Source organism: Crocodylus siamensis, chromosome 8, assembly GCF_052110815.1.
Source record: "Crocodylus siamensis isolate JL-2025a chromosome 8, ASM5211081v1, whole genome shotgun sequence".
NCBI classification, from domain to species: domain Eukaryota; kingdom Metazoa; phylum Chordata; order Crocodylia; family Crocodylidae; genus Crocodylus; species Crocodylus siamensis.
The window spans coordinates 14,928,292-14,945,426 of record NC_143402.1 but is presented as its reverse complement, the minus strand read 5'-3'; the positions used below and the strand labels follow the sequence as shown (position 1 = coordinate 14,945,426).

Genomic DNA, 17,135 nt, shown 5'->3' with positions numbered 1-17,135 from the left:
GAATAAAAGCCCAGTGGCTCTATTTTTATTTGTAGCTTTACCAATAAGGATTCTTCATCCTAGTCTGGGCTAAATCCTTATACTGTCCCACATCTAATCCACAAGTATTCTAAATTTCCTAACTCAGGGCCTTCTTGAGGACATTACCTCTTTTGGGTATCCTTTTTTGTCATATTCAACTCTTTGCTACATCAGCTCCTATAAAAGGATGCAGTGCTGGAACACTGCTGTTGCTGTGTTGGTGCCCTCTTATTTCAGTCTATGGCACTAAAGCCACTCTCTTCAGACCTTTGGTATCAAGTGTTCAGAAAGCCCATCTATGTGGCTGTTTTCATCCCCTTCTACCACTAGCATTTTCTCTAATTGCTTCACTAGATTCTTTTTCACACAGAGTTAAATGCAGAACGGAACCATGTTACCATCCCTACCATTCTGATGCCATCAGATCACCCCTAGGACTAAGTTTTTAAACATCTGGAACAGTAAAGGAAAAACACATTTAGCTTTGCACATAGTAACAGCTAATTAAAGGCCAAGATTCGGTAGCCACTTATGTAGTGTTAATCCAGACTAGCTCCCTTGAGTTCCATCATCTGGCACCAAAACCTTTTGCCAAATAGAGCTTCTTTTCATGCATTTTTATATAGACTGATCTGCTTGGCAATGACAGGAAACTTATATTTTGCATTGCTGCAATTTTTATGTGGGCTAATTGAAGAAAATAATGACTGCAGTCTTCTTGTCACAACTGCACATTGGCAAATTGGGAGTATTAAAAGACAATGGTCAAGAACAAAAAGAGGAGATAGAAACCTACAGAAAAATATGGAATTAAGCACACTTCAGGTAGCTTTAACTGGTGCAACTGTTAAACAGTTATGGATCAAGTCACTTCACAATCAAAAGACCAAAAAGCTCGTTCATGGGGCTGCACTGCTACTGAGAAATGTCTACAGTGCATCAAGTTTACTCATGCTTCCCTTACACACTAGCTATGCAGGCCTTTTAACTATTGCTATTGAACATTGGGTGAAGGCAGGGTAGAAATACACATTATAGATTAACTAAATTTGAGCTGCGTAAGCTTTTGTGAGTCTGAGTGTACTTCATTAGATGCTGTCATTGAATTGGTACCTACTAGATTTGATGGTAAAAATCCCATTGAGGTCAAAGGAAATTGGAGAGGCATGTGAACTGGAGGTAGAACAATGGATTGCTATTGTGGATAATTAAGGGAAATCAATTCTGCATTCATGTTTGAGTACTTCTGTGTCCCTCATTTCTGTTGTCAAGACAAGATGAAGAAGACATTCCTCAAGGCTAGATGCCTGATAGGGGAATATGTAGTCACTCTTGTGAATATTCTGTTCCTAATGCAAACTTGCTACAATTTGTATAGTAGAAACTTTCCAAAATCATGCAAGAAATGAAAGAAACTCATCCAGGAGTACTTGGGATTTAAACAGTGCATTAAGGCCACTGGATAGATCAAAAAGGGGTAAGTTTAGATACAGGAGCTCGAGCCATAAAACAGTTCCTAGATGAGAATTCCTCCAAAAGCTTTAAATTTAGATGACGCAATTTTCATTCCCTCAATTCTTATTCAAGAATTGGTTATGTTCTTACTGATAGAGCTTCAATGAATAATTTCATGAATTGTACCTTTCGCCCTTTTAATATTTCAAACCATGCTGCTTTAAAATACATACCAACTTTTAAGGCCCATCAACAATAAGAGGAAAACTTTAGAGTATAAGTAGAATTCAGATGCAAAAACTTAGGAATTGTGCTATTCCTATAGGAGTGATCTGAATTCAAGCCCTGCTTGCTCGGTCTCAGCAATGAGGCTGTTGGTATGTAGTTTCCCTCCTTGGGTAGAATATGAGGTGGTCAAGACACTCATCCAGCCACATGGAAAAGTTGCTGAGAAAAAATTAAAATTTAATTAAAGTAACTTTTTCCTGCCATAAACATCAGGGTTTGATTGAAAACTTTAGAAGGGCCACCTGCTTTTATTTCATCTCAGTTCATGCATCAGCACAAGGATGTCAGTACAAAATACTATTTTGACTAGCTCTGTGCTGGTAAGAGAAATGAAACCATGCAGTTCTCTTTAAGTTCATGGGGTTTTTTCTTACCTGATGTCTCCAGCTACATCTTCCCCGTGCATCTGTCACATACACCATCTTTTGACAACCACTGACTGACTTTTCATCCATACTCTGAATATTGCGGCACGGGGAACGCTGTATTTGAGTAAAAAGGTGCTGGTCTGAGAGTTTAATGTGACTTGGAACATTCACCCGCAAGTAAAGAGCACACACTCGATACAGCTGCTCTAAAGAACTTGGTAGTGTTAGAGTTGTTAGAGGGTACATGTGCAATGAAGTCAATGAAGTTTGCAAAGAGAATGTAGTACCCTTGTTTCTTGCTACTTCTTCAGCAAGCTATAGGCTGAGGGTCCATTCTAATTTTTTTTAAGTTATCTATACAATTCCATACACTAAGTAGAAAATGTAACTATTTGCTTCCAAGTACAGCAGTTAAGACCTGCTTGCCACTTTCTTCCAGTCTTTTGTACCCTTTGTCCTTTTGCAGTTCTCCGTTTTCAGGACCATAGTTCACTTCCCCATTGTTTAGGTGTCAGATTCAAACGTCAGTCACACCAGTGCCAGCCTGGGATATTTCCACTGATGTCATGGAATTGGTTAGGACTGTGCCAGTATGGAATAATCAAGTTAGCATTGGTGGAGTTCTCCCAGATGGGTACAGGTATAATTGAGATCCAGATCTCATCCTACATATCACATTATGAAATTGGTCGTATTTTTTTGTGAAAACAAAGTATCTTATGGTACCAGCTCCCTCATCTGAATCTCACAGGTATGATGATGAAAAAGTGGGTGGCAGTCAGGCTTCATTTAAAAAATGGGTTTCACCCAAAAGGAATGCTCTCATGATTCAGACAGCCAAATGGTAAGTACTCTTCTGTGCTACATGAGACGCATTGGTTCGGTTTCTCAGAGTGTCTCTCGCTTCCTGGGCTGGACCTGATAGAACTGTGAATGCCACATGTCTAGCCCGTTAGGCCTGTCTCTTGAGGCTAGGGAGAGAGCTCTTCATACTATCAAAGGGCAATATTAGGAAGCTGTACAGAGAATGCTGTGTCAGTTTCTTAGTTGGAACCTATGACAGGGCCTTTGAAGGATCCCTAGGGCTTCTTGGGAGACCTGGCTGCAACTGTTGCCATCTTCTGATCCTTGAAGAAATTTTTGCTCCCCATATTTTGCATGTAAACCCAACACTCCTGAAAGAGCCCTAAAATGAACAACTCTAACTCCTGTTCATGTGTTCCAATGTCTTGGACCAAAACTTCCCCTTCTCAAATGTTACATAGCATAGTATTGCACCACTTGGCTGCTCCCTTCACCTCAAAAATGGCTTTGCTGTAGTGTTGATGTTCATAGATAGTTGGCGTGTGGGGAAAAATATTGGGATGTTTCAGGTTGAAAAGTTGATCTTTAATAGAAATATAAGCTGCGATTCATTTTATTTGCTATACAAATTCTTCCCATTCTGATCCTTAACCAGCATCTTTACAGATCTAATTGAGATGTCATCACTTGCAAATATTCAAGCTTGAAATTTTGCAAAATATTTCAACAAGAATCAACATAGTTGATTTAGCTCCTGGCTATTATTGGATAATTAATAGTGTCAGTTTCAGGCCTGACCTTGTGATTAGCTCTGTAAGGGCAGAACTTGCCCTGCCTAGGCAGAGTCAGCTGCAGGATCGGGACATCAGGCTTCAATCCCTCAAACCATTATCCATGCACTTTTAATGTTGAAGTCAATGGGACTTCTTTCAGTTTATAAAAGTAAGCATGGGAAAAAGCCTCTGCAGGACTGGGGTTAATTAACTACCCTAAAGTAATATGTATGTCAGGGATACCAATTGATATGGAAACCAAAGCCAGTCTATGACTCGGCTTTCCCTCTGTAAAATGAGGATAACTTTAGTAATGCATGTTGGTAAAGCGCTATTTTCTAATTTTTAGAATGAATTAGAATTAATTAGAATCAAAATGGTATTAACCACTTTCTAATTTCAGACCATCTCCATTGTAAAATCTTAGTGGTTAGGGTAAATAGAGAGTAAAAAGGATTCAAAACCATTTTGCCTCATTAATTGTATATTTATAGTACTTGGTTCAAACGTGGTCAGCATTTTTGTATTGAAACTATAAATAACAGTAATTTTGTCTCTGATACACTGCTGAGACCAATGTGCATACTGCACAGCACTTACTATGATAAAAACAAGGCTGGATTTTGCATTTTGCTATGGCCTAATTAGCAAGAAAGAATCATATTCAAATTTCATATTTAGCTGTTTTTAAATAAAATTATCATTGCTAACACCTGTTGTTCTGCTGCTTGCTACTTTTCTACTCATGCATTGTCTATGTGCAGCTTTTGTGGTATTTCACCTTCTGTTTAACTGCCACTGCTTTTAACTCTTTAACACCTGTGGCACTGCAGAGCAGGATATGAAAACACCAAAATAAATGATCTCTTGAGGTCCCTTCCAGCCTTATTTATCTATGACACTTTCAAAAGAAGATCAGTAACCCCTCCACGTGATATCATGGCATCTGTAGAGCAACTGTGATACACTTTAAGCTTGAAACATTAAATGTTTAATGATACATATTTGCCTTAATTAATCCTAAAGTTCTGTAGAATTTGCCCCAGGGTTGGCACTGGGGCCTGAGCTCCCAAGGGTCCCATTAGCAGCCAGAAGTTTCAGGGGTGCTATCCAACTGGTTGTGTAGTAAACAGTAGAGACTTGATACTAAACCTTTGCCTGGGATTCCCATAAGCAAAACTCTGCCCCTCAATTTGCTCAATTATTTTGTCAGACCCGGGACAACAGGTCTTATCCTCAGCTGCTAGAAATCAGCTTTGTGCCATTCAGAGAGGGAAAGTTATGCTGATCTACATTAGCTGAGGACATTTTCTTTGTGCTTGTTACACATTTCAGGCCAAATAAAATTAATTTTTATTTTTTTTTAACCCTTACACATGTGTAAGCAGAGTATTAACATGTCTGACTTTCTCTAATATAATAGTGATGCTCAAAACTATATTTGATGTGAAAAGCGCAGGTATTTTTTGCAATATTTTTGAAACGCACATAATTCTTTTATTCAACACTTTTGGAGAAAATTTCTGTTATGAAGTGAAAAATTTCCCCCAAAAATAATTTAGGGTTGAGAAAAGGTACTTCTAATCAGACTATGTTTTGATGAATCTTTTTTGCCAGCTCTACTTAAATCTTACATTATTTGGTTAATTCTATGAATTCTTAAAATACCCAACACAATCTATAGTTCTAATATATTTAATAAGTTCCTGTATTGCTCCATTCTGCTGCAAGCATTTTATGGTCTCTTGCCAGTCTGTCAAGATATAAAATCATTTTTGAGTGCCGTTTCCATAGTTTGTGCACAAACAACAGAGGCACAATATACACAATTGCCCTGAATTCATGTTTTAATAGTGGCAGAGCAAAATCAAAATATAATGTGAAATTTAATATTAAATTAATGCCCAAATCATCTAAGACTGATTTCATATTAAATAAATTAATTTTAAAAATGTAGTATAATGAGATTCTTGGAAATAGGGTATGTGTCCCAAATAGTTCTCTTAAAATCCACTGGTTATAGTCATGGTCCTTTCCTTCCAGTATTTGCTTTTATACAGTGAATTTTACATTACATTTATTCAAGTTTGTATAGCAGTTTTGAACACTAGCTCAATATCCCAGGGCTATCTGAAGGTCCCAACCTAAAAGCCTTCATCCACATGCATATTTTTAGGCACACTTGTAAGACCACTAAGTCAATAGAAATTTCTTAAGTATTTGGAGGATTGAATCTAACAACCAAGTCTAGCTCATGCTGATGTGAAAGGAGACCTGGCATCTGACTTCAGCAAGAACAGATTTACAGGGTACCACCCTGTGTCCATTCCAGGTTCCACTTTATTTAATGAAAAAACAATTCATACTATAAAATGTGTGAGATACAGGAATGAATTTACCAAAAATTTATTTCAGTTAGACTATGAGAGACAGTCGTAGGAAAAACTGTTTTAAGACCACAACTTTCCATTGACTTTGGTAGGAGTTAAAAGCACAGAAGCAGAAGGATCAAACACTTAGAAGATTGGTCACTGAAGTTTCCTTGGCACTTAGGAACATAAAATGAATTTATTCCTTTTAAAATTTCCAGCTGATTCAGAAAATTCATATGGTTAGGAACCTTAGGCTGTGTTTTCTCATTCCTAGCCACGTTTACAAATGGTTCCACCCTCCTGAATATCTGGAAATGTTCTGATTAGCTTCTACAGTCTGTGATTAGTTATTTGAACTTCTGTCTATTCATTTTTTCTAATTTGCAAACAGAAAATATAGTTTTTGTGTTATTTTTCATCCTGGGAAATTAAATGCGACAAAAATACTGATTGTGGCATCTAAGCAAATCACTTGTATTCTCTGCCTGAACATAGGACAAGGTTTTTGCTAGAATCTGGACTGGTACGGTACAGTACAGTACTGCACAGTGTTATTTACAGTGAATGCAACTTACTTCAGCAAATAAAATAGGGTTCTGTGAATGCTGTATGAATAAACTAGGACAACTGGTGTGAGTAATATTAATGACTAATCACATAATTAGTCACTCAAGGAGTTAATATCTCATAGTGGTGTATGGTATAAGTAGTAGAGTAAAGAATGTAGGGCTGGGCCCACTATTTGTCCTTATGGCTGATACAGAAACTATCAAATTATTGTGATATGCTTTAGTTTAGCAAGTTCTATTATATTATATTAAACTGCTAATTCTTCAATCTTGTACATTACTATCATGACTGTTGTTGTGATTGTTTAATGCCAATGATAGACTAGGTTCTTTATAAGACCCAAATACAGAAAGACAGTGCCTCAAAATAATTTATGATTTGAGTGCAATATATGAACTCATGGGTGCTGGTAAACCTCCTGCATATCATTCACCTAATGTAGTGAAAAAATTGATGAAAAACAATAATATCTGTGTGTATAAAACAGGAAATGCTAACCTGAATGCTACTGTGACTGGTATGAATGTGTTAAAAAATTGAGAGGTGCCCACAAAACACCTGCTAATACAGCCCTATATGTATTATTGCACTGGGGCAGGGAGTAGATGAGCTACCTTTTACCACCCAGAAAACATATTAACTGATATTTTGAGGTCAAGAATGCAGCTAGGCTCTGATAGGATGTTAAGTCCTTCCCTGGCCCTCTGAAACATGGGCAGGCCGCTGCAGCAGCCCTGAGGAGAGTCTAGACTCAGGGCACGATCAAAGGGTGCAGCCTGTTCGTGTGTGTACATGCCGTGAGTCAGGAATGGTTTCCAGGCTTCTACCAAAGGCTGCTATCACACATTTTCCCCTCCTTGTGGTAGGGAAGTGGGGAGGGTGGATCTGTGCAGTTGTCCTACAAAACATGTCACCATACTGGGATGGGAGGGAGTTGGTATTTCGATGTCCAGAGAGGAAGGACAGGCATAAACTTGCTTTCAATAGTGGAATGTACTGCTGCTTGTGTGAGGCCTTCAGGTGTAGAGAAATACAGCTAGGACTTGTGCCCAGACAAATTTTCTACTTACTAATGGTTAAGATGTCCTTTGCTCTTTTAAAGACAAATAAATTCCTCCTAGTATCACCTCACTTAGTTACCAAGCCACTGCATCTGTGGCTTAACTGAGTGATACCGTAAGGGAGCTTCACAGAGGCATGGAGTTATGATGGGTCAGGGAGCTTTCCTATCAAATAGGAAGACTAGTTGCCTGCTGTAAGGTGCCCATTTAATTTTTTTTCCATGTCTAGATCCTTCAAATGTCCTAAGATATCAGAGTACCAACCTCTCTGTACAGCGAGAAGGGCAGATTGTCCAGATTTGAAGACCATGGTGAAGTTCTGTGCTCCACCACAGACTTCTTGTGTCTGGACAAGCCATTTTGTTTTTTCATGCTTTATAGGAGGAATAACGCCACTCTACCTCACGGGTGGTGTGAGGTGACGTCCATTAAAAGTAATGGTGTCCTCTGACACGCTGGGTGGAAGAGCTACATAGGGACTTAGAGACAATAACTACAGTGAATTACAAATCTCTTCTTACTGTGCTCTGTTGCTTCTCCTTGGCATTGTAAAAGGTCCATTGAATAAAAAGTTTTTCCAGAGGTTGTGATGTCGTGTAAGTGCAGAGAAGTGTGGCATTTCCACCAACGGTGACATTCACTGGGCTTTGTGAGACTGTCACTGTAACACTGCTGATGTGGCCTGCAAGGAACAAGAAGTGAAGAGATATCAATAAGGGCTGAGCACACCAAGAACTACTACTTTGGTTGCCCTAGATTCCCACCTTTCATGACGGAAACCTTGAGGAGAAACATATTGCTTTCTTCTACTATGTAGAAGATTTTTTTCCCCCTGGGGGTGGTTGTAGGTGTTTTAGATATTTCCCTGGGCAAGCAAAATAAGAGTTCTCTAGAAATATCTTCCCTTCCATCTGGAGACATTCCTCTTCCCAGCTCCTTGTTCACTGATGAATGGCACCTTTACTCCCTCCCTACATGGTATGTGGCCTACAGCCTGTGACCTGTGTGGCATGTGGCCCCCAGGTGCTCTGAAGTTGCACTGCCCTGCCTTATAGGAGAAGCTATTCTTTAATCCAGCTCAGCCATGTGAGACCAACACAATGAACATCAAAAAATAAATATAGGTGGTAAGCAATTAAAACTGGCTATTACAATTGAAAGGAACAACCAGCCATTTGAACATAATTTTTGCATATTTTCCTATGATTCTGTCTTCATTTCTTGCTTAGAAAACTGATGTGTTGTTGACCCAATGGATAGGATCCTATGCTTTTTATCTAACTAGATCACACATGGTATCAGGCCCAAACATTATACAAGACAACTAACTAATGTGAACTGTATCTATCCATCAAAAACTATTATGAAGCAAAAAGCACCCTTTGGTGAGTTGAAGTTTCTTTTATACTGTTCAATCCAATCTTAAAGTTACAGCTTAATGGTGCAAATGTTCATTCTTAAAGGGCTAGAAAACTTAAGGCTCTAATAGTGACCTGTGTAAGAACCACTGAGATGAAAATGTTGTGTTGGAAACGTAATGAACTTGTTCCATGTACAAGTAATAGTGGCATTATATTGACATGAGAGGTAGGTAGCTGTGTAAGTCTGAAGTCAAGCAGAAGACAGGGTAGATTTGTACTTTAGGTTCATGAAATCTTATATTACATATCTTTCTGATTTAGTTACTTTATAAAGTACAGATCTACCCTGCCTTTTGCCTGACTGTATTGAAATGTCATTCTTCTTTTAGTGGAATATTTGTGCATCCTCTCATAGACCACTACCATTAATTCACAGGCAAAACTCCTCACTAATATCAGTAGAGTATTCTGCTCAAATTTTAATATCGCTAAATAATACCATTAAATAATAATATCACTCAAGATGTTAGGGCTAATATATTCTCTTTGATGTTAACAATTAGAGCTGGCTGGAAGATGAATACTTACATCCGTAATAACTTTTAGCATTTCAGTATTTGTTTTTGTTCTGCACTGGAGCAAAACATCTTTCAAATGTTTTTATAAATTGCCACTATGCAGAAAATCCTATTTTCCAGTGACAAAGGTTAGACTTCTTATTTTCGCACGCTCTCACTCTCTCATCAGAAATGACCCAGAGGGCCTTGGATCTCATGAGCCTTTCCATCAAATTTAGTCAAAATTGATATATCTCCTTAAAACATTCTGGGTTCTGTGAAACAGTACACTTTGAAAAAAAATAATCTCACATTCTGATCAGTTCTGTTAACCATAGAGGCTCTACTTCTGCCAGTAATGTTCATCAGTGAGACTATTTCTAGCCAGTGCTAGTAGGAAAATAGTTTCTACTATTTTAAATCTACAAGTGGACCTAAACAGCCTGATCCTGAATCAGTGAAATCCAGGGGAGCTTTGCTGTGAAAGGTGCAGGTTCAAACAAAAAGCTTGGCTCATGCAAGTAGTCCCACTGATGGGACAAACTGGTATAAATAAAAAATGCTTGGTGTGAGAGACCTGTTGAGCCCACGGTTCACTGTTCAGAGCACTTCATCCATTTAGATCCTCTAAGGCATAACTATGAGATCTCCTTGCTACAGACAAAGTTAATAAATTCTAAATAGAAACATACTAAATGTAAGCTTGCTAACTTGATTCTGGCTGTCGTAGAGATCCATACCGATGACAGACACAGCCTTCACTTTCTTACTGAACAGCTGCTCTGTTAGCATCTCAAATCTCTGTCCAGTTTTAAAATTAGATCAAATAGTTCCACAAAACTAACATAACATTATGTTTGTTTCTATGATAAAAAGCCATATTTAAAAGAAAAATAGACTTGTGTTGTGAAACTTTAGCAGAAGTAGCTTCTGAAAATTTTTCTTTGACATCCAGAATAAACACTGTCTTTAAGAACTTCTCCTGCAAAATGCTGAGCACTACCTGTGGTATCTGATGCTTTACAGGAAAGGAAGGGGCCTTGGGAACCAGGTCCAATAACCTGTTTTGCAGCCAATCATTAACTGAAGAAATCCCCCAGATCACCACTTCAAACCCTCAGCCATAACTGCAAGGAACAGTATCCAAAATGCAAAGAATAGGTACCCCAGGAAACGCCTTTGAGGAGATAAGGACATTGCCAATCCTCTGCTACTGGAACAGCAGAGAACCAGTTGGTTAATATATGCTCAGAAGATGCTAGAAAATCTTAAGAAAAGGCAAACATCTGCCACAATCCATGCCTGTCTGACCTAGAGAAGAATTCTTTCCTGGCCCCCAAATTTGTCAATCAGTAGAACCCCCTAGCCCAGAACATCTGGGTTTTCTAAGTACTGGCAGAAGCACTACCTCCCAGTCAAAACCTTCCGGCCTTAGCTGTGGCCAGTGTCCCAAAGCCTCATAAGAAGGCAAAATTTAAAACTCCCCAGAAGCCAGAAACATTCATGGGGGGAGGTGTTCTTTCTTGGCTCCAACTGGTGACCAAGAAAAGTCCTTTGGAGTGGGATTACTGGACACTGTCCCATGTTTTCAGTATGCGCATAAATCTATGTGGGGTGGGATCTCAATCGCCATTTCCCAGGCATATTGCCCAGAGATGACAAGGCAAGAGTAGGAACAAACCCAAATCTTGAAACACCTGGAAAATGCTGCTGCTAGCTCTTTTTCCCTTCTAGATTTATAACAAAGCATACAATTACAATCTGCAAGCAAAAAAGTTTCCTAAGCTAAAATCCTGTATCAGTCAACATGCTATAATTTCACACACTATTTTCCTTGGCTTCATAGCCACAATTTTCATTCCAGCTGGAAATACATTTCTGATATTCTACTTTGCCAAGCAAGTTCAACTCTCGTTCAATTGATTCCTTTATTTTTCCTCACCTGTGAGGGCTGCTATAATTGTAAATATCTTCAGCATTGCCGCAAACACCATCTTGAAGTCTGGAGAGGAAAGAGACCAGATGCTGCTGGTTCCTCAGACTAAAACTCAACCAGTTTTTTTTTCAAGTGGGTTTGTGTGTTCCTTATCAGACGCATATCAAGAAGTCAACACCTTTCTCATTCTCTTCTTTATCATATATATGCTTTTCTCAAAGTAGCTGAGTAACTGTTCATTTGAAACAATTTCATGGGGCGTTGCATACTGAGGCGTTTGTTAATAATAAACCTTAGGATTCTGCAAATTCTGTGGGCTAGATTCTGCCATTCTTACTTTTGCCACAGTAATGCTTGACTGCATTAATATATCCACCAATTCCAATGGGATGATTTGTAGAGCAAGTTGAGTAAATGACAGAATCTGGCCTCTGCTTCCTTTTAATTCCATCATTTGCATTTAAAAATGGGCAGTATTGAGATGATGATTACGGGATGTATGTTTGAAAAATGCAAGCATCTATTATTGGGTGGTTTCAAATATAAATGCTATACCATGTTGCAACAGTGTGAAACTTCTGCAGGAAAACAAAGGGATCCCCTTTCTCCTCTTCCCCCACCCCTTTTTTTTAACAAATTAAATGCAAATGCTTTTGACCCATGTAGACAGGCACTTGACTGGGATCGTTTAGTCAGAGATGCTCCTGCCTTAGACTAGATTAGGTGGATAAGGCAACAGCCTGAGGTTTCTTCCAGCTCTACAATCCTAGGATTTGCACAGTACTGATAAGAAAATTGTGCTGTGAATTCATTCTGCTTTATTACAAACACTGACAGCTGCATAACTGAGGAGGAAAACAGGGTGGTCTAGCAGAGAGGCTTTAATAGCTGAAGAACTTGGTTCTATTCCTGACTGCAGGAATAAGAATTAATAATATAAATGCCTTAATATACCAGATAAATCCCTCATCTGAAATTCTGTGTTTTTTCACAAAATAGGAAGAGCACAGCCAGTACCCCAGCTGACTGGAGGTCCATTTGTTTGGGACATGTGGCCAAAATTGCTAACTGTGGTCATAGTGTTTGTGATGTAGGTACTTCTCTTAGGGACTGGATTGTAACCATTGCTCATGGTTTTTCATGGGTCACCAGAGGCACTAAACAGCCAAGAACAGTTGCCTACCAAGCAGCATGTTCTGGCATCACGTCTGCAAGGAAAAGGCTGGATATCATGTATCCATCTCTTAAACCATCCAGCTTCCTCATTGTCGTTCTCTTACATAGGTGACAGAATATGCTGTGGTTTGTCATTCTATCAATGCGTTAGCATAGTCGCCTCAGAAAGAGAACCAAATCTAGACAGCAACCTCTTTGGGTTCTTTTTTAACCATTTAAATAATTCTTCAATGAATTGGAGGCTCAAGCTTCTTTTACAACTCAGCTTCTTTCAGTGAAGAGTAAGGCTAAGACCTTTTAACAATAGGACCAGTCAGTTTGTAACAGGTGGGAGTGTTAAATCTTATCTGAAGATAATGGCGAGAGCCCAGTACCAGGAACTGCGTGTTAATAGACTGTATGACTCAAACCTATGTACACTGAAACACATTCAGCCAGGTCCACATCTAAGTAACTCCTATTTATACACTCTACAAACAGAAGCAGTACTTGTTAAAAAAAAACAAACCCTGCAGGCACACCTATAGGAAAAAGCAGGCCTTCCTCTCAGTCCCGAGCTAAGCATTGAGATGGTCCTTCAAGGCAACATATTTCTGTCTGAAGCCTAAATAACTAAAACCCCCTAAGTAATTCCATGTTTGACTTGACTAAGATCTGCAGCACTTGAAGCCTTTTTTGGTTCTGAAACACATTAAATAAATTATTGTTCCAAGATACCAAAAGAGGTATATCATAGGGGATTAAGACAAAAATGTAATTATGTTTCAAACAAGAGCCTCTGAATCCATCATTAGGTTGTCTTTCAAATGCACTTTACATTGAATTTGATAATGTGCAGCCTTATTAGATGTCTAAAAAATAGTCTTATGTGCTGTTGCTGAGAGCTTTTTGTGCTGCCTCAAAGTAGTCTAAGGATAATTGATGAAATCTGTTATTTTCAAACTCTCAGAATACTGATAGTCGGGAAATGGTCTGATTATACAACACTTGTATGTGGGCAACACACGCGTAAGTGAAATCAAATACACTTAGTTCTTTGTAGTACTTCATTATAACTTCATTCGTGTTTGTTGATTAATTCTCACTCTTGAACCACACTAGTATGGGCAGCAGATCGCAGCTCTGCCCCAGCTCCAGACCGTGCTGTCAGCAACATAAGATCCCAGCCCTGGAGCAGCCCTGCCAGCATGGCTGGGGCCAGTCTCCACGAAAACCCCAGCTTCATGTTGTCACGGCATCGCTGCTGCTGGGGTCTCCATGGAAACGGGCTGCAGTGATATGGGCAGGGGCTATGGGGAAATGGAGTCTGCTGCAGGCCAGACTTTGCGCACCCCTGGGTTAGTGTGTATGTATAGCCCATCTCCTACTGAAAAGAATAAGAATTTCTTACCAGTGTGTCAATTTGCCATAAGCCATATGCTTCTAACATGGGTGGGCAAAATATGGCCCATGGGCTGGATCCGGTTTGCCAAGGGATTTTATCAGGCCCAGACGTGGGCAGCCTGGGCCATAGTGTGTGTAACTGGTCCCGCTGCCCTGGGCACACAGCAGGGATGTGATAGCATAGCAGCCAGACTCCACTGCACGGCAACCCCAGTGGTAGTGGCTCCTTCTGGATGCTCCTGCCAGCATTGCGGACGGACCCAACCCCACTGCCTGGGCACCCCAACATGTCTACCCCACATCCACCACTGGAGCAGTACTGGACAGCAGGCAGGTAGGCTGTCCATGGAGACCAGCCAGGGACGCGTGGGCAGGGTGAGCTCATCTGGGCAAATGGGGGATGGGGCCACAGGTGGGAGGAGAGTGGTCTCTGGAAGTGGAACAGGTGGATGGGGAGTGGGATGGGTGGGCAGGGCTGGCACTGGGGCCAGGACCACGGGACAATGACAGTACAGGGCCAGGGCTGGGGCCAGGGCAGAGCTGTGACCTGCTCCCAACATAACAGATCATGACCAGCCAGACCAAGGAACTGGGTGGAGCAGGGGCCAACGCGGCCCCTGTTGCCCCCCATCCCAGCACAGGCATACACAGGTAGCCCAAGTACATTGCAGCTGTAGAGCAGCGCAGCCTGGGAGCATGGGGTGGGTGGCCTAATCCAGTCATGATCTGTTGGGGGCTGTCCCATGCTCCTGGGCTGCACCACTTTGCGGCTGCAGTATACTGAGGCTGCCCGCATGCACCTGTGCTGGGGTGGGGCCTGGGTCTTGGGTGTGTACTCTGCCCTCCTCCCACTTTGGGTCAGTCATGGTCTGTCATGCAAGGAGCAGATCACAGCTCAGCCCTGGCCCTGGCCCTGGCCCTGTTTCCGTCTGCCTACCCTGCTCGCAGATGCCACTCCCTGCCCTTCTGCAGCCCCATCCCATCTGGCCGGCTAAGCGTGCCCTGCCCACGAATATCCTATCACTTAGGGAGTTTTGGTGAGCTGTGGGGGGTTGCTGACTCGACACACAACAGCTCACCAAAACTCCCCAAGTGGCCCTCCAGCCCAAATGATTGCCCACCCCTGCTGTAACAGCTAATGAACATTCTCCTTTCTTGTATTCATAGAGGGCCTGTGATTTTTAGATCAGGATAATATGGGTACTAATCCCACTTATTTAGATTTATATCCCACCCTGTCTGGAAAGGCTCAGAGAAACTTCTACAAGGAGTTTTATAAGGCTACAGTGTATAACAACACCTGACCACTCTGAGGCTGCTGAATATTCAATAACCAGGTGCAGAAACCAGAAGACCAAGTCAGAACACCCTGCGTTTCCTGCATTCAGCTCGACCAATTTACATGTGGTTCAGGAGGAGTCCGAGGGCCCAAATAACATTCATATCTGCATGCAAATCTTTCTCTGGGTTTTTTAGCTCAGACCCATTTCTGATGATTATTTGTTTCACACTTTCCTCTGTATCCAGGGACATTTATTGGTCATCATGAGCCCAGGAAAAAAATCTTGCTGCACCCAAGTTTTCTTTGTTTCAGAGGTTATTATTCAAACACAAAACAAACAGGAGTTATGGGATTTATGCCAAGGACATCATCCTTGCAGTTTCAGTTGGAGACAACATTCTCCTTCGTTTCCTGCTAACGATGTCTTGTGTGTTGTAATGGGCTTCACCCGAGAGGTGACTACATTTCGGTGCAGCATGATCAGTTTTGTTTTTTTCTCTTTAGATACCTCGCATCTGATTGTGGTTTAAATCATGAAAGTTTGAACATATTTTGAGCTCTTTGAACATGAGGAGCAATATAAGTAGAAGTTATTACTTCTCGTATAAGTCTATATATGCCCTGACTAGTTAAAATGCTGTGTTGGGCCAGCCCTAGCTCACAGTTGTGCCATGAAAACATAATGAATACAGTTCCTTTAAAAAATATAATGATTTTTTCTGGTATAGCTTGTTTTGCTCCTGTGAGAGGGGAAGGGCTTAAATAGCAGTACAGAGCACAGCTTTTCTATTATAGTCGTATCCATGTGAGGAGTGCTTTATTGGTATAGTATACTATACTGACAAAGTCGTTTTGGTGTAGACATATCCTGAGTGAAGCCATGAAAAACCAATCATACATCTCAAGGGACTTTTTTGTCTTTCTTCTCCAAACTATGAAGCAGAAGCAGATTGCAAACTTTCAGTCAGCTTGCCGATCAAACTGTGAACAACCTAATAACCGAGCTCGGTACTAGAGAAAATTCATCAGCCTTTTCAGCAAAGAGAAATACACATCTCTTGTGTTGGCAACCTTATGTCTTTAGAGAAGAAATAGAGAGCAACATGGAGTGATAAACTGTATGAAAACCTAAAAATAGAAGGCAACCAAGACAGATAAAAACCTCAAAACAGAAAGCAGACTTCCAACAGCCTGAAGGGTTGTGATGATAAACACTGAGTTGGGAAAACAAACAAATGTCCTTCCTTCCTGCCTAATAATTCTAAAACCCAGGAGAATTGCGTGTTCTCTGTGAATGCTGCAGGTAATAGAGACTACACAAGTTGCAGAATATAGTCTTACAGACCACCCAAATGTCTAAATGATCTTTATCGCTTTAATCGTGTTAAAAATCCATGACTCACCATATTAGCTTTCCTGCAAAGGAAAGAAAAACTTTTGCAGGCGGAAGTTGGCATTCAGATTATATCTTCACCAAAGCTCAGTGGTCAAAGAATGGAGACTAACTGTAGACAGTGATTGGGCAGATCTGGTGAATCTTGATTTCCTTCATGCATAGAAAATGTTTGATCAGAACAATCGTACTAATTTTGAGACTGTGGTGGGGTTCGGTTCCAAGAACTTCAAACTGACATTTTTGCTGATATAGGAACCAACCTATTAGCACCACCAACTTTTCTGAATGAAAGTGTTTCCAGGTAAATCCCACGCAGCAGGTAACTTTTGCCC

General features: G+C 40.5%; 1 protein-coding gene across 1 annotated transcript in view; it reads right to left on the bottom strand.

The window, feature by feature from the left end:
* Positions 1–11,609, bottom strand: part of VSIG1 (V-set and immunoglobulin domain containing 1) — a 29,866-nt gene extending 18,257 nt beyond the window's left edge. The window contains exons 1-3 of the mRNA XM_090060077.1: positions 11,573–11,609; positions 8,234–8,394; positions 2,139–2,246 (exon numbers count right to left, since the gene is read on the bottom strand). Coding sequence (XP_089916203.1) covers positions 2,139–2,246; positions 8,234–8,394; positions 11,573–11,609 — 306 coding nt within the window. The remainder of the gene's footprint in view (positions 1–2,138; positions 2,247–8,233; positions 8,395–11,572) is intronic.
* Between the last annotated feature and the right edge of the window lie 5,526 nt (positions 11,610–17,135).